At 40.9% G+C, this 26098-nt stretch overlaps 1 protein-coding gene and 3 non-coding genes across 4 annotated transcripts; 3 read left to right on the top strand and 1 right to left on the bottom strand.

Moving 5' to 3' along the window:
* The first annotated feature begins 2375 nt into the window (after window positions 1-2375).
* On the top strand, window positions 2376-2448 carry Trnak-cuu (transfer RNA lysine (anticodon CUU)). The gene has a single exon. It is a non-coding gene; the product is annotated as a tRNA-Lys (tRNA).
* Window positions 2449-2648: 200 nt separating this feature from the next.
* On the top strand, window positions 2649-2721 carry Trnak-cuu (transfer RNA lysine (anticodon CUU)). The gene has a single exon. It is a non-coding gene; the product is annotated as a tRNA-Lys (tRNA).
* A 200-nt stretch (window positions 2722-2921) lies between these two features.
* Window positions 2922-2994, top strand: Trnak-cuu (transfer RNA lysine (anticodon CUU)). Its single transcript has one exon. It is a non-coding gene; the product is annotated as a tRNA-Lys (tRNA).
* Window positions 2995-3830: 836 nt separating this feature from the next.
* On the bottom strand, window positions 3831-24955 carry Cd163 (CD163 molecule). The gene is given in 18 exon segments (XM_051173064.1): window positions 3831-3906; window positions 6817-6863; window positions 6865-6944; window positions 7887-7976; window positions 9392-9499; window positions 9656-9679; window positions 10033-10344; window positions 11984-12304; window positions 13669-13983; window positions 14065-14160; window positions 14804-15118; window positions 15209-15523; window positions 17737-18057; window positions 18748-19068; window positions 21080-21403; window positions 22877-23197; window positions 24123-24206; window positions 24925-24955. Coding segments are annotated over 18 exon segments (3501 nt in total).
* Window positions 24956-26098: the final 1143 nt, after the last annotated feature.

Raw genomic sequence — 26098 nt, 5'->3', positions numbered from 1 at the left:
TATGGCACCACTAGAAACATGGTGCTACAACAGCAAGACTTGAATATACCAACATAGATGAAGTAGGAGAAAATGACCCAAAATAACTTCATGAGGGTGATTGAGGCCTTTAAAGTGGAAATGAAAAATTCCCTTAAAGAAATGGAGGAAAAGTCAAACAAAAAATTGGAAGAAATTGACAAATCCCTTAAAACCAAGAAAAATATATCAAACAAGTGAAGGAAACATTCAAGACTTGAAATCTGAAATAGAGGCAATAAAGAAAATACAAACTGAGGGAATCTTGAAATGGAAAATCTGGGTAAATGATAAGGAACCACAAACACAAGCATAAACAGTAGAATACAAGAGACAGAAGACAGAATTTCAGGCAATGAAGATATGATAGAGGAAATAATTCATCGGTCAAAGAAAAATTTAAATCCAACAAATTCTTAACACAAAACATGTAGGAAATCTGGGACACCGTGAAAAGACTGAATTTAAATATAGTAGGGATAGAAGAAGTCCAACTTGAAAACACAGAAAATATATTCAAAAAAATTATAGAAGAAAACTTTCCCAATCTAAAGAAGGACATGCTTTTGAAGATACAAGAGGCTTACAGAACACCAAATAGACTGGACCCCCCCCCAAAAAAGCCCCTCACCATATAGTAATCAAAACAATAAACATGTAGAATAAAGAAAATATTAAGAGCTGCAAAGGAGAAAGGCCAGGTAACATAAAGAGGCTGGACTATCAGAACTACACCCGACTTTTCAACAGAAGCAATGAAAACCAGAAGGTCCTGGACAGATGTTATGCAGACATTAAGGAATCACGGATGCCAGCCCAGACTACTTTACCCAGCAAAGCTTTCAATAACCATAGATGGAGAAAACAAGATGTTTGAAAAAAAAAAAAACAAATTTAATCAAAACCTATCCACAAACCCAGACCTACAGAAAGTAGCAGAAGGAAAACACCAACCCAAGGAAGTCAGCTACATCCATGACTAAAGAGCAAGTTGGGGAGGAAAGGATGTATTGGGCTCACACTTCCACATCACTGTTCATCATTGAAGGAAGTCAGGATAGGAACTGAAACAGGATTCTGGAGGCAAAGAGTTATGTGTGTGTGCGCGCGTGTGTGTGCATGTGTGCACTGTTTACTGGCTTGCTCCACCTGCTTTCTTATAGAACCCAGGACTACCAGCTAAGGGACAGCTACATCAATAAGGGGAGGGGCCATCCTTCTCCAATCACTAATTAGGAAAAAGCTGGATCTTATGGAGGCATTTTCTCAATCGAGGTTCCTTCCTTCTGATAATTGTAGCTTGTGTCAAACTGATATAAAACTAGCCAGAATGGGATGTCAGTAAATAGTCACAAAATTTCAGTTAGATAAGAGGAATGAATTCAAGAGATACATTTTTTTAACATGTGGCTGTGATTTGTAACAATTTATTGAGCCTTGAAAATGGATGGCAAGTAGGTTTTAACATGTTCTAAGGACAGAGAAGCACATGCAAAGTAATATATACTGATTAGACTGATCTAGCCATCTCACTTCAAATGGCTATTTCAAAACATCATATTTCTGTGATAAATATGTGTTTGTAATTTTAAATATAATTAATTAAAAAATAAGCTGCATAAAAGTCTAGGATAACCAACAGTTTGTAGATGCTAAGCTTAATATTGAATTAAGTATTTTGTCTTTATGTTAATATTTACCATTATATTCATGTGAATATTATCACAATATTTTTTGTAATATGTGAACTGACTTTGTAGTAGTTATATTTATATAGAAACATCATAGTTTATGCATGGTTTTAGTGTCCATGATACTTTCCTGAAGGTTGAGGAACTAAACTACTTAGTCCTTTTCATCCACAGGTACTTTTATGCATTTCCTGCCAGTGAACAGAGTTGTAGCAATAAAAAGTAATGACCACAGTACAGCTGCCTTCCATTTTTTATTAATTACATTTATAGACATATCATACTTGAGTGTGATGCATGTGACCACACTAATTCCCTATGCCCACTCCTAACCCTCTCCTCAGGGGTCCCCACTGCTGTTCTCAAATCCCTCCCCTTCCCTCCATGTTCTTCCTTTTTAAAGACCCCATACAGGCAGCCACAGTTTCTGTATGGACTTGATGACGGTATCCCTCTATTTAAAAAAATCCAAAGTTATGTGTATGTTTTCCCTGCTAGTCTGGCCCCACCACAGTGTCAGCCCCAAATAACACACAGAGATGCTGTATTTGATGTAAAAAGCTGTAGGCCAGTTACTAGTTCCTTATCAGCTGGCTTTGTCTTAAATATTAACCCATTTCTATTAATCTAAATATTTCCATGTGGTCTTATCTTACGGGAGAGAGAGCCCAGCTAGCTCAGTCGGTATAGCATGGGACTCTTAATCCCAGGATCGTGGGTTCAGGCCCCACGTTGGACGCCATTATGTTAGGAGTAAGGTTTTTCCCTGCTGGCCTGGACCCACTACTGCATCAGCCCCAAATGGCACACAGAGACTCTGTATTAGATATAAAGCTGTTGGCCAGTTACTAGTTTCTTATCGACTAGCTCTGTCTCAAATATTAACCCATTTCTATTAATCTAAGTATTTCCATGTGGTCTTATCTTACGGGAGAGAGAGCCCAGCTAGCTCAGTCGGTATAGCATGGGACTCTTAATCCCAGGATCGTGGGTTCAGGCCCCACGTTGGACGCCATTATGTTAGGAGTAAGGTTTTTCCCTGCTGGCCTGGACCCACTACTGCATCAGCCCCAAATGGCACACAGAGACTCTGTATTAGATATAAAGCTGTTGGCCAGTTACTAGTTTCTTATCGACTAGCTCTGTCTCAAATATTAACCCATTTCTATTAATCTAAGTATTTCCATGTGGTCTTATCTTACGGGAGAGAGAGCCCAGCTAGCTCAGTCGGTATAGCATGGGACTCTTAATCCCAGGATCGTGGGTTCAGGCCCCACGTTGGACGCCATTATGTTAGGAGTAAGGTTTTTCCCTGCTGGCCTGGGCCCACTACTGCATCAGCCCCAAATGACACACAGAGACTCTGTATTAGATATAAAGCTGTTGGCCAGTTACTAGTTTCTTATCGACTAGCTCTGTCTCAAATATTGACCCATTTCTATTAATCTAAGTATTTCCACATGGTCTCATCTTACCAGAGAGAGGGCCCAGACCCCTGTTCTCTCCAGTCTGTACATGCTGACTCCTCCCTACTTCTTCCTCTCTCCTCCTAGTCTCTTAGTCCCCCCCTATCTTGCTTTCCTATTGGCCAACAGTGCTTTATTCATTAACCAATAAGAGAAACATATTTACAGACTGGCATCTCTCGTCAGGACTTCTTTAATTTGGTTACAAGAAAGCTATTACTTAAAATCAACTAGAAGGTAGTGTATAATACTTGAAAATTAGCATGCTGGATGAAAAGACATATTATATTCACGAAACTATAAAAAATCAGAAAAGTCCAACCAGGAATTTATAAAAAGTCAAGACAAAAAAGTTAAACTAGGTGTGGAGGTACATGTTTTAAATCCCAGCTCTTGGAAGGCAGAGGCAAGTAAATCCCTGTGAGTTCTAGGCCAGCCTGGTTTATATAGCCAGCTCCAGGCTGGCCAGGGTTACATAGTAAGACCCTATCTCAAATAAGTAAGCAAAACAAACAAATACACAAACAAATGAAATTAAATCAGTAACAATATTGTTTATTTAATTCTTTCCCATATCTATTGAGTGGTCATGTTCACAAATAGGGTTTCTGTAAGTCCCATAGAGTACCAGGATGACATAGAGATGCAGAGCTGGTCATCTGTGCAAGGACTGGGCTCTTGCTCTTGCTTCATTTAGCTGGCTGTCATGTCCAGGCTTCTTAAATGCCAACCTAGCCCATAAGAAGAAAAAGGTCATTTCTGTCTTCCCATAGAAGAATGCACCATATCATACCATCTATCTAAACTCATTTATATGAGGAAACATGATGCCTTTGTTGAGCAGAGGATTCAATGCAAAGAGTTTTGAGCTTTTGCGTGTGTGTGAAAAGTACTTTTGTTTCATGCTGTGACAGTAAGATCAAGAAATAACACTCAAAAGGTCAGGAGCAGTGGTACTCATTTGTGAATCTAGAACTCACAAGGCTAAGACAGGAGGATTGTCATGAGTTTGAAGATAACCTGGTTTATGTAGTGAGTGTGAAGCTAGCCTGGGCTACAGTGCAAGACCCTGCCTAAAAAGCAAAACAATACAAAACAAAACCAAGAAAAGAAAAAGGTGTCATTTCCCAATGCCACACCTTTGTGATGTTTAAGGACCTGTCACCTCAGGAAATGTTAATACAGTTGAAGTTGTAAGTCAGAAGTTTTTCAGAATCCCAAGGCTACAATGTAGATAGAATTGTAACTATTTCTACCCACACAGAAATGTTTTCAGTTATTGATAAGAACATTTTACTATACGTTGCAAGTTACATGGTCTTTTGAACAGAATCATGTTTACATTTGTTCATGATTGTCCTTTTTAGAATTAAACCAGAGGTTTCCCAACCTTTCAGCTGTCAGTTGATATCTTTAATTTTTGGCCATTAGTAATGAACAACAATGTGAAAGACACAGCTCCTGACGAAGGTCCTTACATTAGTGACTTTATTTGTAAGGGAAGAATTCTTACAGGGACATTGGCTGAGCCAAAGGGTTTATGAAGGTCTTATTATTTTACTGTCGGTAAATTGTGTTCTCTAGAGGCCACTGTGCCTCTTCTAGCAGCAGTGGTTTAAATTGCCCCTTTCTCTTAGTTCTCATCAGTGATAGGTCCTGATGCTGTTTTAAATGTTTGTTAGTCTGATTTGTATGAAGTAAGATCTCATTAAAAACTATAATTTGAATTCTCTAGACATACCAATCAATTTGAACTTTAAAACTTTTCTCTTTATTCTGTTTATCTGCTTACTTTTTATTAGTTGTGTGAGCACTTGCTGGTATGGATGTGTACATGTAGGTGCAGCTCTCTCCATTTTACAACTTTTTTTTTTTTAGGCATGGTCTCTCACTGAACCTGAAGCTTATTGATAGGCTAGGCTGGTTAGCCAGTGAGCTTCAGGGATCCACCTGTCTCTTCCAGTGCTGGGCTTACAGTGTAATACTTTATTTATTTTTATTATTTTTTTAATATGGGTTCTGGGGGTCTGAATGTTATGTGGCAGGCACTTTATTTACTGAACAATCTCTCCGGTGCCTTCAAATTTTTGATTCAGTTCATCTTGTGCAAAATGCCTTTATGTAGCTTTGGTCAACTGTTCCTTAGACATTATGCACACATGTGTATATATGTACGTATACATATGTATGTATAATGTATATAAATACACACTAACACCAATCACTGTTCATGCAATGTAGAAACTTTAAGAACTTCATGTATATACATATATACACAATGAATTCCTTATATTTTGTGGTCATAAATACTTCACAGCATAAGTGTTTGTCTTTTCACTATAGTGTTGGTGGTTAAACTCAGGGCCTGATAAACACTAGACAAGTACTCTACCTCCAAGCTACAACCCAGCCCAACACTTTATATTTATAGATTTTCCAAGAATTCTACCTTCTACTCTTTGTCTTGACTTATATTTCCATATTATATATATAATCTATAATATTTATATAAAACTATATTGTGTAATTACTAAATAAAAACCCAGAAAAGTGCACCTACAAGTACATTTTATCATCTTTTTAAAAATGTGTAAATTAACAAAGTTCCTTGTCCTTTTACTTCTTAAGCTTTTATAATTTTGGTTGAACCTTCTTCATGCATGGTAATTGTAAAGTGTGAGTCCAAGCATGTCTTACTTAAGCATAGATATAAATATGTGTATTGTGTGCATTTCAGTGGAACCCTGTTTCCTTAAGGTGTGGCTATCATCCATGCCTCCATAGTCTGCACACATTATGCTCTTTCCCCAGAATGGTTCATATTTCAATCATAATTAAAGTTTAACCTAAATATCACGTCCTTTTATAATCTCCCTAAACTTTCTAGATGAGCTGATGGGAATCTGGCATGGGGCTGACTCAGGCCCCCCTGAATATGGGTCTCAGCCAGAAGGACTGAGCAGTCTAAGGGACCTCAGACAGTGGAACCAGGATGTATTCCTGGTGCACAAAAGGACCTTGAGGGCACATCCCCCGTGGAGTGATACTCCCTTAACCTAGAGACAAGAGAGAAGCTCTAGTTCCTACTTCAAATGGCCTGTCAGATCTACATGACCCCACCTGGAGGGCATTGCCCTACATGTGGAATTGGGGTGAGGGGGATGGGAGGGGAGGGTGGTTAGGGTGCATGTGAGGGGGCAGAAGGAGTCAGAGGAAGGGAGAGAAGGAAGGGAAGGAGGGAGAGGGAACTGGGATCGAAATGTAAAATAAAAAATAAATAAAAGAAATTTCTGTCATCTATAGTGTCTTGTGCAATCTTTATCATAGCATGAATAAGAGGTATGTTATAACTGCCTGACAGGATCCCTGTGATGTTTCAAAGTATTTATTTACCCTGTTTCTCCTTAGCCTTATAGATGTATCATTGTTCTTGATAAGCAGACACATATACATCTTATCGATGGGTGAGCATATTTATTTACTAAATTTACTAGCCTATATCTGAACATAGACATGTACTTATATACACAAATGCACATTCATCTGGAAGCATATATGTATATGCATCCTTTTCTCTCTAACACAAGAAGAGTTGTCTGTCTCAAAAAGAGTATGCCTCTTTTGAATAATGATTCACTCACCTCTGAGGGTTATAAATTATCATTTTCCTTTTCAGTGTGCCTCTGAATTGCTCCCTTTTTAAATCCAGGAATAGGAAAATATTTAGACAGAGACGTTAGTCCATCAGCATTAAAATCATTGGAATTTTCTGGAAGGAAGAAGGTAATTACTGGGAATATATGCCAGCCCTAACCTCAAGTATCTCAGGAGTTCTCTAAGCATCTACAAACCACTCACGAATAGGCAGGTAAAGGGTGTGAGCTAAGGGCCCAGCACTGGCACTGATCCTTAAATATGGTTCTGACATAGGAGCAGCAATGGCCTGAAGAATCTGAGTGAATACTAGGACATTTCATCTAGAATGAAAGATAAGGTTGGCTTTGGGGGCTGCAATGGCATCTCATTGGATGGAGTATGGAAAACTTGAACTTTGAGACTTCAGAAAAAAATATAATAGAAATCAAATTCAAGGACGAGTATGACAGGGAGTGGGAGTGGATAAAACTTGGAAGGAAAAGACACAGGGGAGAGGATGCAAAGATGAGTTGGGTTAGTGGATGGAGGAGCTTGTAGCAGTAACACCGCGCTGTGGGCAGGATTCTTGCGGGGGTGATGGAGACGCTCACTTGCCTCAGTGTAGCAACTTTTACAGCACCTATGTGTTTCCCACAGCGTCATGTCGTGGGCCTTAAATATCCACAGCCTAGTTATTCTTAAGAAGAGAAAGGCTAGAATATTTAAATAGTCACTGTAACAGTCTTAGAAAAATGATTTCTGTTTCAGGATAATGAGGTCCAGTGCCACTGGGTCGGTACACCCCTTTTGGCGATCAGCCTTTGAGGATAGATAGAGACTTCCTTGTGGCTGCAATTTATGTTTTCTAAAAATGATTTTCAGCTCCCGGCTGCCTTTCTTGCCATTTTGAGTGTGAGTGCAACCATTAACGATTGAACCATCCCTCCTTTCTTCCTTTCTTCTTCCCATGCAGCACAAACTTTACATTATGGGGTTTTAGAACTTTTACAAATATTAATCAAAGCAGGATGCTCAGCCTCCTCCAGGTTCTAGACCTCTTACAGAGTCCACTGACCTGAGGACTTCAGCAGGTCCAGATCGTCCGCCCTCGAATTCATCTCCTGGTATTGAACTTGATGTATCAAAATCTCTCCTCTGGAGGAGACTGACAACAGAGGTCCCAGGTTATGGATCAGTAAAAAACCAACCCTCCTGCAGCTGAGCCTTTCACCAGCAATTTGAACAGTCTCAATCACTACCTAGGCCATAGTTTCCAACCCACCTGCTTGCATAAGAGAGACCATTGTCTCTACCGCCATGATGTAACAACCCATTTTCCTACCGAGGAAGCCGGTGATTAACCGGAAGGACATCCTCTCCTTCATTCCGTTCCTCATCACAGCTATTCCCGTCAGCGATGTGGTCCTACTCCAACCTTTCATGCATACTCTTCCTACCCCCTTTCTTTTCTAAATTTATCTATTTATTTCACATCCTGGCTGCAGCACCCTACCCCTCCCCTCCCCTCCCAGCCCCTCTCGCCATTTCCCCTCCATCCCCCAACTCATCTTCTGTCTCCATCCAGGAAACAGCAGGTGCCGCATGAGCATGAGTATGAGCAAAACATGGCCTAAGATGGAGCACCTCCCCATGTGTGAAGGCAAGGTGACCCAGCAGGAGAAGGGTCCCAAAATGGTAAAAGGTTTGGAGACAACCCCTGTTCCCGCGGTCAGGAGTCCCACAGAGGACCAATCTACACAACTGTAACATACATCATCCACGCCCTTGTTGCAAGGTCTTTCTTAGGTGCAGCGTGACCACTTTGTTTGTCACGTGCTACTCTAATGACCAGGCATCCTTGGCCCCTCAGACGCAAAGATTTCATAACTTGTTCCTCCTCTACACTAGCCTGGCAAGCATTTTCTCTCTTCGATCCTCACTTCACTCGACCACAGCTATGGCGTCCTTTATACTTCCCCGCACTTGCGCACACCCTCTTTCTCTGGAAGGACTCTCTGCTCAGTTACCTGAACCATCATTAACATCTTCCCACCCCCTTTCTAATGTCAGATCATCTCTCCCTCCTCTGTATCCCTTTGTTTCTCATTCACATTAGTAGAACCCTACAGTGCCATGTATCTATAGTCTACTAAACTTGAAGTTCCATTAAACAAAAACATTTCAGTATTTTATTATCTTTTTCTTTGCTTTCAGATCCTAGCACATTGTTTGACAGAATAATAAAATTTTGTATTAAGGTTATTATGGTTAGAGAAAATTAAATAAGAACAAACCTTCATTCTAAATCATAAATTATATATTCATTATAAACTGTCAGTTCCATTAATTAACTCCTCCAATTAAACACATAGAATGCAGAACAACTTATGGTAGCCAGAGCTTTTTTTTTTTCCTTCTGGGGAAACTTTGCTCCTTATATTCTGAGGAATTCTTCAAATGTCTTATGATCCCTGCTTTCTGGTATCTTCATACTTGAGTAATTTGTTTACTTAGTTATAATTAGTCCAGGAACCCCTTAATCCTTTGGATATGTTAGAGAGATCATAAGTTTTTTCAGACCTGTAAGCCGCTGTATCTGTCTTCGATTCAGAGTCCACAAGAGGAATGTGATGACCAGGACCAATAGAATGGCCCCACAGATCAAGAGCGCAATGAGGACTGAGTGGCCTACACAGAGGTAAACATTAAGAAAGATGATAAATCCTCAGTCACTTTCTTTGGCCATGTACATGAGCCCAGAAGCAAAATTCCAGCCTCAGAACTCCTTCTGACCCAAAGTCTTCTAAACATGAGGAATTCTAAATAATACAGCCCCATGCTTACCATGCTCTGATTTTGGAGGTGCTCCTGCAGGAGAAAAGAGAAAGAAACTCAATTCTGGGGGCCACGGATAAAGCAAATACCAATATTTCCTTGCATGGGCCTTCACTGTCTCTTAGGCAAGTGAACTGCATTTTCTAAACTAAATCTTGGGTCTCCCAGTTACTCATCTCTTGCACACAGATATATAGGTTGTCTGTTCTCAGTGATAGCTACTGTGTAACAGCAACTGTTTTCATCTTTCCTCATATGGAAACACCATGGTTATCTTCCTATCAGACCCCCTTGTTGACAGATAAAGGATGAATGCATTACATTTTAATGTCTGGCTTGTCTTTGCTACAGAAGAGTCCTGATCAATCCACATTGTTGACACCCACCTGGCAGGCACTGTATGGAAGCATCTTCCTTGTGCCCACAGTCACTGTGACTCCATGGTCTGGCAGGACAATTCCACAAGGAAGACTCATTCCCTCTGCACTTTATTTCATTGAGCCATATTGGCCCAGTTCCTGGACCAAAGGCAGCTTCTTTCAATGCCTTCACAGCTTGACCACAGCCCAACTGCTGACATACAACCTGAGCATCATCAAGATCCCAGGAGTCGTCACACACTGTCCCCCAGAAGCCTTTGTGCCAGACCTCCACACGTCCTGAACAGTCCGTATGTCCTCCCTGAAGTCTTATTTTGTCTGGGGGATGGGGAAAAAAACAAAGACATCTGGGTTATCCCTGAGAAGATGAAAGCTTCTGAAAGGCTATAGAGAACAGAGCTTTGATTGCTTTAAAAACTATTTAATGTGCACTGGTCAAAGTGCAGAGAGTTTACAGCCATAGGTGAAACATCTACATTACACCACTCACTTCCAAGGCTTAGCAATCATCCTTGTGGGGAGAGATGGAAATATTATAAGGACTAGAGGTTGGGAAAGACTGAGGCAAAACAATGTTTCCTGGACATGGCAGGACCACTGCATTCATAGCAGCTGTGGGTGTCCGCAGAAGATCAAGCCAGTCAATATCCCAGCATGGGGCAAGGAGGGCATTGTGATCCCTCTCTAACTGAGGAGCTTATGATGCTGGTGGCTCTTGGGGGTTGGGGAGTCAGTTTTCTTTAGGGATATGATTCCTCGGAGGTTGACCATATTTCAGTAGATGTCTCTACACCCATGAATATATGGGCAGCAGATTGAACTCAATGGGTAATGAAAATGAAAAAACAAAAAGAAAGAAAGAAAGAAAAGAAAAATGGCATGGAGTCAGAAAGGGAGTTAGGGTGTTGAATCTGAGAGGAGATGGAGGAGGATTAGGGGGGTGAATGTGATCAAAATGTATTGTATGCATGTATGAAATACAAAAAATTAATAAAATATATTAAAATTAATGGGAATTTCAAAAAAGATATGCTCATAGTTTTTAGAATAAAAGTGTATGTCTTTTCATCAAAGTGGATATATTCCATCAAATGCTTGACAAATGGGACCACATGAAATGGAGAGCTGCTGCACAGCAGAAGACACCATTACAATGGTAAAAATGCAGCCCACAGCATAGGAGTTGAGGGAGAGGAAGAATATGATCAAAATACAATGTATGAGATTCTCAAGGAATTATTAAAGGCATTATTTAAAAAGAATCATTGTGCTGGGCATTGGTGGTGCATGCCTTTAATTCAAGCACTCGAGAGGCAGAGGCAGGCAGATCTCTGTGAGTTCAAGGCCAGTCTGGTCTACAGAGCGAGTTCCAGGACAGTCTCCAAAACAATACAGAGAAATCCTGTCTCGAAAAAACAAAACAAAACAAAAAAGAATCATTGTGTGATTCAAGAAACTGCAAGTGAATGAAGTCAACATTATTAATGTGGACAGTTAAATTTTCTCACATGGGCAGGAGTGATGTGGACAGAAATATCAGTCTCACAGCTTGAGAAGATGCATAATAAAAAACAGTTCAGGATCAACCATTCTGAGTTTTTTCTAATATCGGTACAGAAAGATAATATTTGGAAGCAATGTGGGGGAAGGAAAGTGGGCCTTTCAACAGTCCAGTATTAATCATGTATTCTCTTCTTGGTCTTCTTAGAGAAAGCAATCAAATAGAACTTTCAAGTACACAAATGGGAAAGTATGAATAATGATTACTCATCTTGTAAGCGTATATATACACTTACACATAAACCAACTATTCAAATCCTAACAATTGTCTGGAAGTTACCCATTCTTGTTCAATGAGACCTAACAGATCAGTCCAGGGTATGAACATGGAAATACAATTTCATGTTTTCTCAGAAGGCGGTAGAACAGAAATTTCCTATTGGCAGTAGATACTCACTGTCACAGATGACCCAGGACTGCTCTGAAGGGCTGGCCTGTCTCTGTTTCCATGGAGATGAGGGGCATTGCCATAAGGTGACAACTCCCTTTGGACACTGTACATTGTCTATCCACATGAGCCTGGATGACGTCTTGTCTGAAGATGTTGGTTTCAAGGTCCCTTTGTCTGCACAGCCCAGATGACGGCATACCACCCCCACAGTGGCTGGAGACATATTGCTGCTGCCAACACTTCCCCATGTGCCATTGTAAAACACTTCCAGGTGACCCGCACAGTTCTCCCTAGAGACTTCATTGGTCAGCCTCAGAGACATGAACTCTGGGGGAAAAGAAGAATTGGTAGTTTCACAACTTCTCTGAAGAAAACACCCCTTTCTCTAATGTAAGAATTGCTGTAACAGATACAATGTGTCAACTCCTAGTAATTTGTTAGCAACTTCTGGATAAACCAGTAGATCTTAGTAAAATGCAGCTTAGCTTCTGCAGATCATCCGGCTTTTTAATCTGGAGCTTTGTTCTCGGGTATTTCTTTTGAAGACTGTCAGTGCTCTGGGACGCTTGTGAGATTCAAAATCCCATCCAAGCTCTTGTCAGTTAGAGAATTTGGATTTTCTCCCCAAATTACTGTAATTTTAACCCAGGGAGTCTTATCCAATTCTTGTTTGTTTTGCTTGTTTGCTTGTCTTTTTATGTGCATTGGTGTTTTGCTATGGGTGTTGGGTCCCCAGGAACTGAAGTTACAGACAGTTGTGAGCTGCCATTTGAGTGTTAGGAACTGAGTCTGGGTCCTCTGGAAGAGGGGATCAGGGTTCCCATCCCTCTCGTTTGTTTGTAATTGACACAGAAACTATTTCAGGAATATGGTGGGAAGTCTCAGAGCCTGTACTGAGCCATTCTATGTTCAAGCCAGGGCTTAGGCACATGCATCTCAAACTCCTAATATTGGTATGGGGTTTGAGACAACGTCTTTGATACTGAAAGTTTAGTGAGATGCAGGTGCTAAAGCCAACACTTTGCACACATTATCTTAAGAGGAAACATTTCCTTTTTTGACACACTACTTTTCTGCAGATGCCTGCTAGCAGATTTATGTCATTAAATAGGGATCAGTTGCTTCTGATGTAGAATTGTTTCATTTCATTACTTCACTGAGTCATTCACTATTTTCCTTAACATACCACAACTGGGGGCATTTTTCTGATTCCTGAAAGTCTCTGAAGCTTGTTATGTGTACAAAGTGAGAGCAATGGCTTTTTATGGTAATAGTTGCCCTGCTGGCAAATAAAACTCATGTACCTGCTTTTAAAATTTATTTAAATAATGTAATTATCTCTTTTCTTTGAAATACTATATAGAATTCTTTTTATTCTTTTTAGTCTGCCTTATTCATATTGTAACTATCAAGTGAGCCATTGGCTCCAATATCCAGCTCTAACATATTGATAAAAGCACTTCACTGTTAGCATTTTTGTGATATTCAGACCTGTTTCTGTATTTTGCTCTTTACTGTATACTGGCCAATGCATGAGGGTCTAACAGCATGTCAAGCAAACGCCTTGGGGTCCTGACTTTGGAAATCACTGAACAGACTACTCTGGGTCTATTTCTGGTACACATTCACTCCCATTTGCTCCCTAGTCATCTTAAATTCGAATGTGACCAGGAGCTATGTGCAGAACTTACCAGAGCAAATGACACCAGCATCCTCCTTGTGCCTGCAGTTATGGCGCCCCCAGCCGTGCGAGTGGCACTGCCAAATATGAGATTCTTTCCCACTGCAGTTAATCTCGTCTAGCCAGATATTCCCTGTTCCTTCCTTAAAGTAAGCAGACCCAGTGGCATTAATAGCCACACCACAGTCCAGCTGCTTGCACACCACACTGGCATCAACCAGATCCCAGCTGTCATCACAGATGGTGCCCCAGAGGCCCTCATGATAGACTTCTACTCTTCCAGCACAGCGGCCGCCTCCATCTACCAAACGAAGTTGACTACTTGCTGGAAAGAAAAGTGAAGATAACAATAACATGCATTTTGAAGGAGTCAGACCATTTGCATAGGTTGATCACAAATCCTTACCTATGCAGGGAACATCGCTTTTGTTTGGAATGGTAGAGCTTGTGGTTTGGACCGAAGATGATGAAATACATGGCTGCAGCGCCTGGGATTGGTTCCCTGAAAACATCAACATTGTCAGGCATATAAGATCAAAAGGTTATGGTGAAGAATGTGGCTGAGATGGAGAGTCCTGTCGATGGTTTGAAGATGAACATAGCTTTAGAAAGAGAGAGGAAGGTGGACAGGTCACAGAGGATGGGGCAGATTAATGGGCACCCGGAAGTGAAGGGAGCTTTGAGAAAGCTTAGGGTACAGTAAGCCAGTGCTTCTCAACCTGTGGGTCATGACCCCTGGGGGGGGCTCAAGCAACCCTTTCCCTGGGGTCACACATCAGGTATCCTACATAACAGAAATTTACATTATTATTTGTAACAGTAGCAAAGTTATAGTTAGGAAGTATCAGTGCAATAATTCTATGGTTGGGAGGTCACCATAACATGAGGAACTGTATTAAAGGGTTGCATCGTTAAGAAAGTTGAGAACTGCTGCAGTAAGCACTAGACAGCAATGAGGCTGATGAAAATCAAGTTCACTTTCTTTCAAATAAGACAAATGAAGCTACCGCTCTAGCACACATCACATGAACCTCCAGACACACCATTTCCCTTCCTTTTGCTTCATCCCTGCCTCAGGCTCATCTGATTCTAAAGCACATCACTGAGCAGGGGCTTGTGATCGGCTCTGCCCTTCATTCTCTCACCTGAGCATATTACCGAAGCCACTTGCCCTTCAGAACACGCCGGTGCACCCAGAGCAGTCACAAGGCAGTCCCCCATGTGCTGCTCAGTCCCCGTGCAGTGGAACATGTGTCTCCACACCTGACCAGGTCCTTTCCCAAAGTGTGCTCCCTCTGGGGTAGACAGAGCGACTCCACATTTAAGCTGCTGACATAAGACATGGGCATCTTCTATGTCCCAGTGAGAGTTGCAGAGGGGCCCCCAGGTTCCCAGAACCTTGATCTCCACTCTTCCCTCGCAGGAGGACTTGCTACCTGCCAGGCGGATTTCTGTGTATCCTGAAAGGAGATGGGGCTTTAGAAAAGACATTTGTGACTCCTTATCCTTCACAGCAAAGGAACTAATTGAAGACATTTCTTGCATCTTACGTGAGCAGACTAGGCTGACATCCTTGCTGTGGCTACAAGTTTCTTCTAGATGGGGCGCCACTGAGCACAGTGAAAGATGGGATTCATCCCCCGTGCACTGGAATTCTTCAGCCCAGATCTGTCCACTTCCTTCTCCGAAATGTGCTCCCCCTAGGATGGAGACAACTGTTCCGCACTGTAATTCCCTGCATACCACACTGGCAGCTTCCAGAGACAAGTCGAAATCACAGACGGAGCCCCACACATCGCCATGTTTCACTTCTACACGACCGGAGCATGGTATTTCCCCTCCAACCAATCTGGGTTCCCTGTGACCTGAAAAATAATAGTGTTTCTGTGAGAGGTACAGTTTCCACATTTTCACTCATGGTGGGACTAGATGTAAGGTGGGTTCTCAGCGATTTTCCACACCGCACCTCCTGGATTTTCTGTCTAGACCGAGCATAGCAAATTGAGCATCTCACATTTCTCAATGTACCTGTCCTCCTAAGAAAATTCTAGAGCTTTGGTTTTTGAAGAAAACTAAGATCAGAACTGCTCTTTTCTTCTACTATGTCACTTGCATTCATTCATAACACACAGTCTGTTCGCCGACTATCTGTCAGCCCTGTCAGCCCGTCACTTGTTGAAGTCTGAAGTCTATGCCAACCTAATCAACAATTGTCCAAACGTTTTCAACATATTTCCATTTTGAACACTGAACACCAGACGTTCAAAAGAATGCACTACACTTGCTGTCTGGGACTCTCCTGTCCTCTTCCCATTCCTGTCTGACGGGGCTTTATCACATGCCTCATAGACAATGCTATACACAAATGATCAATGGGTTTTGAATTGGAGAGCCCAGAACTTCTTGTTGAGTTGAGAAGACATCACTGGCTCCTATGTACTTGGTCGTCTTGGATAGCCCCTAATCTCTAAGTCAAGGCAGCTTCTGAGATCAAGTCAAACTAGGTTCTCTATTGGCATCGTATTTCGCCAGTGGACTTGTGGTGGTGGCTGCATCCTAGGGGCATAGTTTCAGATATGTAGACATGACCCCTTATAAGGAAGCAGAGGTGTTGGCTTCATCTCTTGGGCAGTAGTCAGAACTCCAGAAGGGTAGAGATTGTATCTTCAGGAGCAGGAAGACTGAAGAGGTTATTTACTATTGATTGTGTAAGTGCTTCCCTGATAAATACCTGTTAATCATTTATTATGGATCGTGTGTACTCATTTAAACCCTGCCTTCAAGGTTTCTTGTAGCTTCTGGTGTGTTCATATGTAGCCATTTCAAATGAAATGTAACACAACCAGAGAAAAGCAGAGCCAAACCCAACATGCTTTCTTTCTTGATGAAAACATGTTATTAGTGCTAACAAATCCCTTCTGTGTACAATCCCTCTTACCCAGTCCTAAAACATTTGAATCTAAGTCCAAAGGGACACTTTTCCACACAAATAAGATACTTGGGAACTCCATTTTTGTGAATCTGCTAACATGTGTCCATCTATTACAGGTGTTTTTTTTTTTTTTTTTTTTTTTTTTTTAGATCACTTATTCTGTATACATGGTCAAAATACTGGAGTCTTACTTTTTTTTTTTTTTAGGGACTTTTCTTCCCAACAAATGTATGACTGCATTGATTTTTTATGTGAGTTATTAAATAAAATCTTGTCTATGGATTTGGTTCTTTGGATTAACAAGTTAAGTTTTCATCTGCCAGAGTAACTAAACCAGCATGTATTCTTCCTTTAAAAAACTGAATAAAGAACAAGTGTAAAAACAGTTAGTTAGGTCTCCCTCCTACATAACAGAGTATATGTTATACACAGAGAAGGATAAATAACTCTCATTTGAAACACTCCAAATGTCTTGTCCCTCAGCTGAGTTGGTCATAAAAGGCAGCCAGATAAAATGCAGCCAGATCAGAAGATGAAATTGGTTCTCCATCACAGAAGCAGCAAGCCTACCATAGCCTTCTGATCTTTTTGCTTTCATTCAGCCTTAAGGTTTCAGGTGGCCTTAAGTCAGAGACCAACAACAGACAGACAAAGGCTGGTATCAGTGCCTAGCAATGTTTGTACATGTGCCTTTTGACAACAGATTAAGGCAGCTGGATTAGAAGCCTGTGAAGTTTGGGAGGCATTCTCTTGCTAACTTTGAGAATAGTTGCTATAAGCCTCAAGTGCTGAGGTTACAAGTGTGCTTTTTATGTGTGCTCTCAATCTGAACTCAGGTCCTTATGAGTGTATAGTAAGTGCTTTATCTTCTAAACCGTCTCTCCAGAAACCCTCCGTACATTTTCAGCTGAAGGATAATTTGTAGTCTGTCAATATATGACATATGCATGATACAGACACATAAAGATATGTGTCAAATACATTATTCCTTTCAGAAAAATAGTGCAATCAAATTTATTTTTAAAATGAATCCCAATTATGTGATTAGTACAGGCAATGCACCTGCACATCCTGATTCAAACGGTTGAAAAAGCATAGAAAGTAAGCTATCTCTGGGCAATGGTGGCATGTGCCTTTAAGTCTTACCTGAGCAGGTAACTTGGGTTTCTTTAAAGAGGTCACAGGAAAGGCCGCCCCATTGCCAGTTTCTGCATTGCCAGAGAGAAGTTTCATTTCCACTACACGTGCCAGGAAAGAGCCACGTATCTGTTGCCTTACTTTTGGAGTTGATTTTAGGACTTGTCTGGAGGGCAGACCCACATCCAAGCTGTCTACAGACCACATCAGCATCTCCTAGGGACCAGCCTTGGCTACATATGTTCCCTTTTAGCCTTTGAATCTCTACCTCTACAGTTCCAGAGCAGCGGCTGCCTCCACCTACAAGTTTCAGTTCCAGATCTGATCCATCTGCAGAAGAAGTGTAAGCACAGGCTGAAGGAACCCAGGAAAACACATCATCCTTCCCTCCTTCCCAGATACCAAGACACAGGAAACTATGACTTACCTACCTCCTATTGTTTGCTTGCTTGTTTCTTGGCATTGCATGGATTGAACCTAGTCCCTTACATAAAGTAGACAAGGGTTGTATGCCTGATGCCTCTTTTACATTTTTTTTTTGGTTTAACTTTGAAGTTGGAGTTTTAGTAAGTTACCCAAAATGTGTTTGAATTTGCCATCCTCTGCCCTAGCCTCTCTCCCGAGTGGTATGGATTACAGGTATGTGCCAGCATACCCAATTTTGGATTACTTATTTCCTGAGGCTTTAATAAACAAATGCACATTGTGAATTCTATTGTAAATGGTACATAATTCTAAAGACTAAAAATGCTATACACACACCCCATTCATCATAGTCCCTTAAAATGCTAACTTTTTGGGCTCCACATAGATTTATAATTTAAGGTGTGGGTCTAAACAGTATTCCTAGTAATACAGAAAATGGAGTCAAATGTCTGTCCTATAAAGAATTGTGAGATTCTTCTCAGCTGTGAAGGAATTCCCAACAATGAATTAATTATGTCCACTCCTCACAACTTGTACTTATTTCTATTTCTAATGAATATATATTCTTCTCTCTTTGATTTGCTTTTAACTTACCAGAACATGTCACACCAGCATCTTCTCTGTGAGTACAATAATGCTTTCCCCATTCCTGGTGCTTACAGTCCCAAAGAGCTGATTCATCTCCTTTGCAGGCAAGACCATCAAGCCAAATTGGTCCAGATCCCTCACTGGTGTTAACTCTACCAATGGCAGCGACAGCAGTTGGACATCCCAGCTGCTTACACACCACAGAAGCGTCATGAGTATCCCAACCATCATCACACACAGTCCCCCATTCTCCTTGGAATCTCACTTCCAATCTTCCTGAACATTTGGACACCCCATCGGCCAGTCTCAGGCTCAGATCTGCTCCCTCTATAATAACAACAAATAAGTCAGTGAAAGGGAAATAAGGATAACATTATTATAAATAGCTCTAGCTAAGTTAAAGAAAGGGGTAGAGACATGGATAAAGGCCATCACTCTACAGCACCATTCTACAGCTAGAAGACGTGCACAAGGCAAGGACGTGTTAGCACACTATATTTATTTCTGGAAGGGTCTTGGAGCTTCGTCCAGAGTCAGTTTTGTGCCTGTTTGGTCACTACAACCGATGTTACAATTGTTCACTCTATCTTGTTAAAATACAACTGCCCGCATTTAGGTTTTTTACCTCATACTCCAGTTTGTGTAAATATTTGGCATCTGCTTTCACTGTTATCCCCATGGTCTGTCTCCAACACCCTGTTGTGCTGTGCACCTGGCTTTTTGTGAGTACCTGTGGTGGTCTGGATGAGACTGTTCCCCCTCAGGGTTAGATGTTTGAACACTTGGTCCCCAGTTAGTGGCACTGTTTGGGAGGCTTAGGGGGTGTGGCCTTCCTGGAGGGAAGTGCACCACTGGGTGAAGTTTTTGAGGTTTTAAAAGCATCACACTGATCCCAGCTCCCATTCTGTATTGTGCTTGCACTTTAAGATGTGGGTGCTCAGCTTGCTGCTCCAGCCACCAGGTCTGCTCCCTGTCATGCTTACCCACTGTGATGGACCCTTAAGCCCATGGTGTTGTACCACAGCAATAGACAAATGACTAATAGGATACTTCTTAGTTTAAGGGCAGAGAAGTGGGGGGAAAGCCTGATCTACTCCTCTCACCTCCCACAGACAACACCCCTTAAAGAACCATCCTTAATTGTACAGACTATCCTGTGATAAACGCAAGCCAACAGCCTGGGTCCCTGTGTCGAGTACTGTTGTCACCAGGCAGAGCAGTGTGTGCGGTGGATAGCCCAAGCCTTTGCAGGGGCACTGACATATTGGCACTTTTATTTTTATGAAGGAGTTCTGTGGATTTGAGCTAATGGTTTGGCAAGGAGCAGGTTGAGGTGGCTGAAAGCGATGATGATGGAGGATGATGAGAAGGGTAGTTTCTTTTTAAATCAGCCTCAGAAAGACAAATAGTGACTGCCATTTCAGCTGTGGTTCATAGATTCATAAAGTTATGTATTTGTGATATTTCTATCTCTATCATCTTTCTATCTCTATCATATATTATCTATCTATCTATCTATCATCTATCTATCTATCTATCTATCTATCTATCTATCTATCTATCTATCCTACCTAGAAATGACATGAAAGTAGAAATAAAACAGTCTAAGGACAGAGAGTACTAACAAGAGGGAGAGCAACAAGGAAAAAGTAAGGGGTTATGAGGGGGAGTGTGCACAGCATATAATATTCACATGTACAAAAGCTTTAAACAGTTCACTGCTAGCCCCTTTAGCCCCTCTGATCCTTCCCTCTTTACCCCTTCCTTCTTCAATCCTCCCCTCATCACCCGTCTACCTCAGTACCCCCTGCCTCTCTTCAACTCATCTTCAATCCCCATCAAGATTTTCTTAAACACTCTCTTATGATGGGACTAAATTTCATTATGTATCATTTTTCCTGAAACTGATTCAATTGCTTATTTTGAATTTTTTACATGTCTATGCGTATGCCTAAGCTTATGGATATGTACCACACATGTGCGGTACCCAAGGAGATCAGGGGCAGGGGCCAGATCTAGTGGAACTGGAGTGGCAGGCAGTTGTGAGTCATCATATGTGTGCTGAGAACCAAATCCCAGTCCTCTGGAGGAACAGTAAGAACTCTCTTAATCAACAATCAGTCTCTTCAGCACCTCTCTGGCCCCCCTACAACTATTTAAATTTCCTGATTTCAGTTAGTGAATCCACAAATGGTAGAGCTGGGACATTGAATGAGACAGTAATGAGGGGATGGAGGCTGGCTGGACTTCATTATGTTCTCAAGAACTCAGGCTTACAATCCTAGTACCTTTTTCTTTTGTTTGTCACAAAGAATGGGAAACCTGGAGTTGTCCTCACCTAAGCAGATCACTCCAACATCCTCAGCATGATCACAGTTATGTTTTCCCCACATTCCGTGTTTGCAATCCCAGAGAGCTGACTCATTTCCATCGCACACAAGATCATCAAGCCAGATTGGTCCAGAACCAGCTCCAAATTTAGCTGAGCCAAAGAAACTAATGGGACTTCCACATCCAAGTTGTTTGCAAATCACAGTAGCATGATATTTGCTGAAGTTGTCATCACACACTGTTCCCCACTGTCCCTGGAACTTCACTTCTACTCTTCCTAAACACCGTCTGGCCCAGTTGTTCACCAGTTTCATCTCCAAATTGGATCCATCTAGAGAAAAGACCAAGGTTAAAAAGAAAAGTCCTTTCATAAGTAATAAATCATTTGGAGTTTCCTGGATACTTGGAATTTTATGCCATTCTTTAAAAAATAGTGTTTGGCTTTTAGATACTACCCATCTCCAAATATTGGAGAATTTTGACCTGCTAAAATCCAATGGACAATAAAGATTTCCTCTATATCTCCATAGTAAAAGAATTCTTGATGCTGAATTTGAAATTGGAAAATAATAAAAATAAAAGATTAAAATGTCAAAATAAACACAACAGTTTGTAAAACATTATGAGCTTAAAATTATGGGAAAAATTAATTTATTTCAATTTCGTGAATCAAAGTTTTTTTTCTCCTCAAGGCATTTACTATCTTTTTTAGCAAAAAAGAGGATGTTTTGTTTTTGGTTTTTACAATGACATTTATTTCTCATGCTATGAGTTTCCATGAGGAATAAATTACATGAAGAAGGGACTTTGGTTGAAAACTGGGGACACTGGAGAAGTTGCAGTTGAACAAAATGTTTAGAAGCAGTTTCTTAAACAAGAAATTAAATTTTATGAGCTAGAAGCTCCAATCAAAGACCGCAACTTACCAAAGCTTGTTTTCATTATGGGCAATTAGCAATAATAATTAATAAGAACAAGAGGCCACAAATAAAGTACACATAAGTGCATCACATGACATAGTCTTCAGTCCTTACACATAGCCCACTTCATGGATCAGCAACCTGGGACTCAGTAGCTGGGCATAGCACTGATCACCTACAAAAACCATGAAACCAAGATGTGTGTAGCACAGAAGTTGGGAGAGTGGCCTGTCACCAGTTTTCTGTTGATTAGTGTGCCACCATTTCCCTAGAGGTGGACTCTGCGGAGTAAGCAGGAATTAGGGTGAAGGATTTCACACATACAGAGAGCAGATCGGTATGAAACCAGCGAGTCCTTGAACATCTATTGGTTCCCCTTCTCTTATTAGATTCTGGTTGCACCTTTAAATTTATAAACATCAAAAAACAAGTTTAATTTCATTCTTCACTATGTAAGAAAATAAGAGCAGAGCGTACTACACTGAAGTCATAACTGAATATCAGCTCTTTATACAGGTAAGAGCCTCGAAAGATTTCTTGGTGTTTTTGAAATTTGTTGTAAATGCTATTTTTGTTTTACCATTATGAAAATTAATTAACAAAATGAGGAGGAGGAAGATATGAAGGTGGCTGAGTCAGCATGGTAATGAAAGATGGGGGTCCATGAAGAAACTAACATTTTTAGCATTTATTATACACCAATGTGCAGAGCTCTGCAAGTGTTTTATTATTAAGTTATCAGATGCTCAGAACGATTAAATATTTTGTATGAAATCGCTGCAGCAGTGAGTGGTTGTGCTAGAATTTGATCCAGCATTTTTTTCTGAGATATGGACAGTAGAGTCAGAAATATGTGTGTGGGGTTTGCTTTGACACATCCTTACCTGAGCAGGTCACTCCAACGTCTTGCTCATGGGTACAGTTATGCTTCCCCCACCCCTCATGTTTACAGTCCCAAAGAGCTGACTCATTCCCTGTACAAGAAACCTTATCCATCCAGATGTCTCCAGAGCCTGCACTGGAGTTAGCCCATCCAAGGGCTTTAATGGAAGTTGGGCATCCTAGTTGCCGGCAAACCACAGACACCTCATTCATGTCCCAGCCGTTCTTGCATACTGTTCCCCACTTCTCACGGATCTTAAGCTCCACTCTCCCACTACAGTTGTTTTCACCACCAGTTAGTCTCAGTTCCTTTTGCATTCCTCCTGCAATATCAATTCAACACAGCAAATGATCGTCAAAAAAAGTTAGAGAGCAGGATACATTTTTAGATTACTTACATATGGTTTAGAGCCAGAGTTGAGACCCATCCTGACCCCACTGTGGTAAATAGGAGAATACTATTTCATAGTGTTCAGGTAGAATTATTAGTACCACAGGTTTCAAGTAGAACAATGGCAAAACTGGAAGAGCTAACAGCACAGTGATATATGGGATTTTAATTGTACGACGAGGCATCCTTAACAGCAGTGATTCATACCTTCTAAACTAAGATGCACAGTGTGCTACAGGATGCACTACATGTGTTTATTCCTATCATAAACTCCATAGAAATAAGGTTGATAGTGACCATGTGGGGATGGAAAAACAGCCTGAAGGGACCTAAATAACCACTGTACACATTTATATAGAATTTTACAAAGTAGTTGAAATCTACTAAAACTGGTTTTTTGAAACAGAAATCTAGAGAATTGTTTCCCTTTCTCTCTTCTTTCTCAGATTACCTCTGATGCTCCCCCCCACCCCACCCCTGTTATTTTGGCTTAACTGAGGAACCAGGCCTGGCTTCCTGCAATACATTTTTAACTTCCTGCGTTAGAATTTAGGTTTTGGATTTATTGAAATATTTTCCGAATTCCCTTTTCCCCAGTAACTTTGTGTTTTCTTCTCTTCTTCTCTTTCCACACTGTTTTTAATCTTTTTTGGGATTGCTTTGTGTGAGGGAAGTCCATGCTAATCATTTTCTGTCTCCTGCTGAGAATATTATTGTGTGCTTTTAATATCTGGTTCTTCAACTCTGCAGAGTGTGGGTTTTTAGATGCTAATTAACATACAGGGAATTGCAATTCTTGTTTGACAATCCATATCAGAGTGGCCTGGGACCGTAAGTGAATTTGGTGGAATACTCACCAGGGGAATTAGTGACAGCACACACAGTGAGAAGTGATGCTGCAGCCACAATGAAGGGACATAAATGGACAAATCCTCTACAACCTATGAAACAAAGGACAGAGGTGAAGCTTACTAATGACAGATTTTTGAGAAGTAAAGGATTTGGGGTCTGATGAAGACCAAACCGATAAGAAGACAAACCCTTCTTGGCGAACAGGAAAGATACAGACCCAGAACTTATATGCAGACTAGGAGTGGAGATTTGTGAGAACACTGGGTGTGGAAGCAAATTTTCAAGGCAGGTCTTAAAGCTGCCTAGCTAAAAGATGCTTCAGTGAAACTAGATGTGGAGTGTGTTCTCTGTGTGCTACAGGTCAGGTTTCTGAGCTTCCTGTCCTCTACCTTCTAAGCATCAATTGCTCACACCTCCATCTCCATGTCTACTTGGTCCACACAGTTAGTAAGTTTCATGAAAGGATGGATGGTATTTCTCATGTCACGACTGTTCAACCAACAGTACTTGTTAAATAGCACCCTCAACAGTGTGACAGATAGTCTCCTTTGCATCACAAATTCCCAAAAGTCAACCTCTCACCTCCACACACTGCAATTCAACACACATGTAAAACTGAGGAATGATTTTAGCTGGCACATGCACGTCATGAAGTTCTCCAAACTTTTAGTCAGCATCGATGCCTCCATAGGATCTGAATGCCCCTTTCTATTCCTTGCTCTCCTATGGCAATCACATCAATTTGCTGTCAGAACATCTCTAAATTCCACTAAAGGATAAATATAAATATAAATGAGATACATTTACCGGGAGGTCCAGCATCTTCAAGAAGAACCATTCTGAGCCTGCCCATCCCAAAGCTTAATTTTTTTTGATGGCTTTTTTGTCTTCTTGTGCTATTGCATAGAAACGTTCTCCATCGAAAGTGGATAACCACTGATGGAAATAATCGTCTTCTTCTTAAAATAACCATCTCGTCCTTAAGAACCGCAAGGCTCCAGAGTGAGGGAGGAGTCAACCCCAAAGGGGAACTCTTTTTTTGCCTTCACCCTCCCCTCAGCATCTCCAGGACATAAAACGACCCAAGGAAAATATAACACTTTCCATAGATTTACAAAAACTAAAGAGTGCATTCTTGCTGATGAAATACTTTAAATAATTGATTAATTAATTCTTACTTATGTTATATGTGTTTGCCTGCTTGTAAATATGTGTGCCACATATGTGTGGTACCCTCAGAGTCTAGGAGGAGTACATTAGAATCCCTGAGCCTGGAGTTATAGGAGATTGTAAACCACCATGTGGGTGCTGGGAACAGAACTTGATCCTCTATAAGAGCAGCAAATACTCCCAACAGTTAAACCACCTTTCCAGATTCTATTTTTAATTTTTGAAGTTTATTACCTTTATTCAGTGTTGGATTCTATCACAGAGTCTTGAAGATACCAGACAATTGTCTACTATTGAGCTATTCCTCCAGCCCTAGGATTGGGTTAAACACATACAAAAAAGTAGTAATGGTGAAAGAATAGAACTATGTGAAACACACACAAAACATGATAATTTGCCATTATTTATACTTTTCACATTATTTCCAGAGTTTAATATGTCTACTGGTGATCATCTGAGTGTAGTACATAGGCAGTCTGTGTACTTCCTGTATAATGGATAGAGCACACCAATGATTGGTCATGAATAGTAATGGCTCCATAAAAAAAGAGTCAAGGATTTCCAGTGTAGCACTCAGACTGGCCTGGGACTCACTATGTATCCCAGGCTGACCTTGGACTTGAGGCAATCCTCCTGCCTCAGCTTCTCCAGTGCTGGGACTATAGGCACATGCCACCATGCCCAGCTTTACATTCACTAATTTTGTTTACAAATTTAAATTAGTAGAAGCTTTTGACTTCTACCCTTTTCCCAAAATGCCCCAGTAAAAGACAAGACCAAAGAAGTTGTATGCTTTGCAACCCTTGAGACC

Source organism: Phodopus roborovskii, unplaced genomic scaffold, assembly GCF_943737965.1.
Source record: "Phodopus roborovskii unplaced genomic scaffold, PHOROB, whole genome shotgun sequence".
Lineage (NCBI taxonomy): Eukaryota > Metazoa > Chordata > Mammalia > Rodentia > Cricetidae > Phodopus > Phodopus roborovskii.
This window is presented reverse-complemented; position numbering and strand designations above follow the sequence as displayed.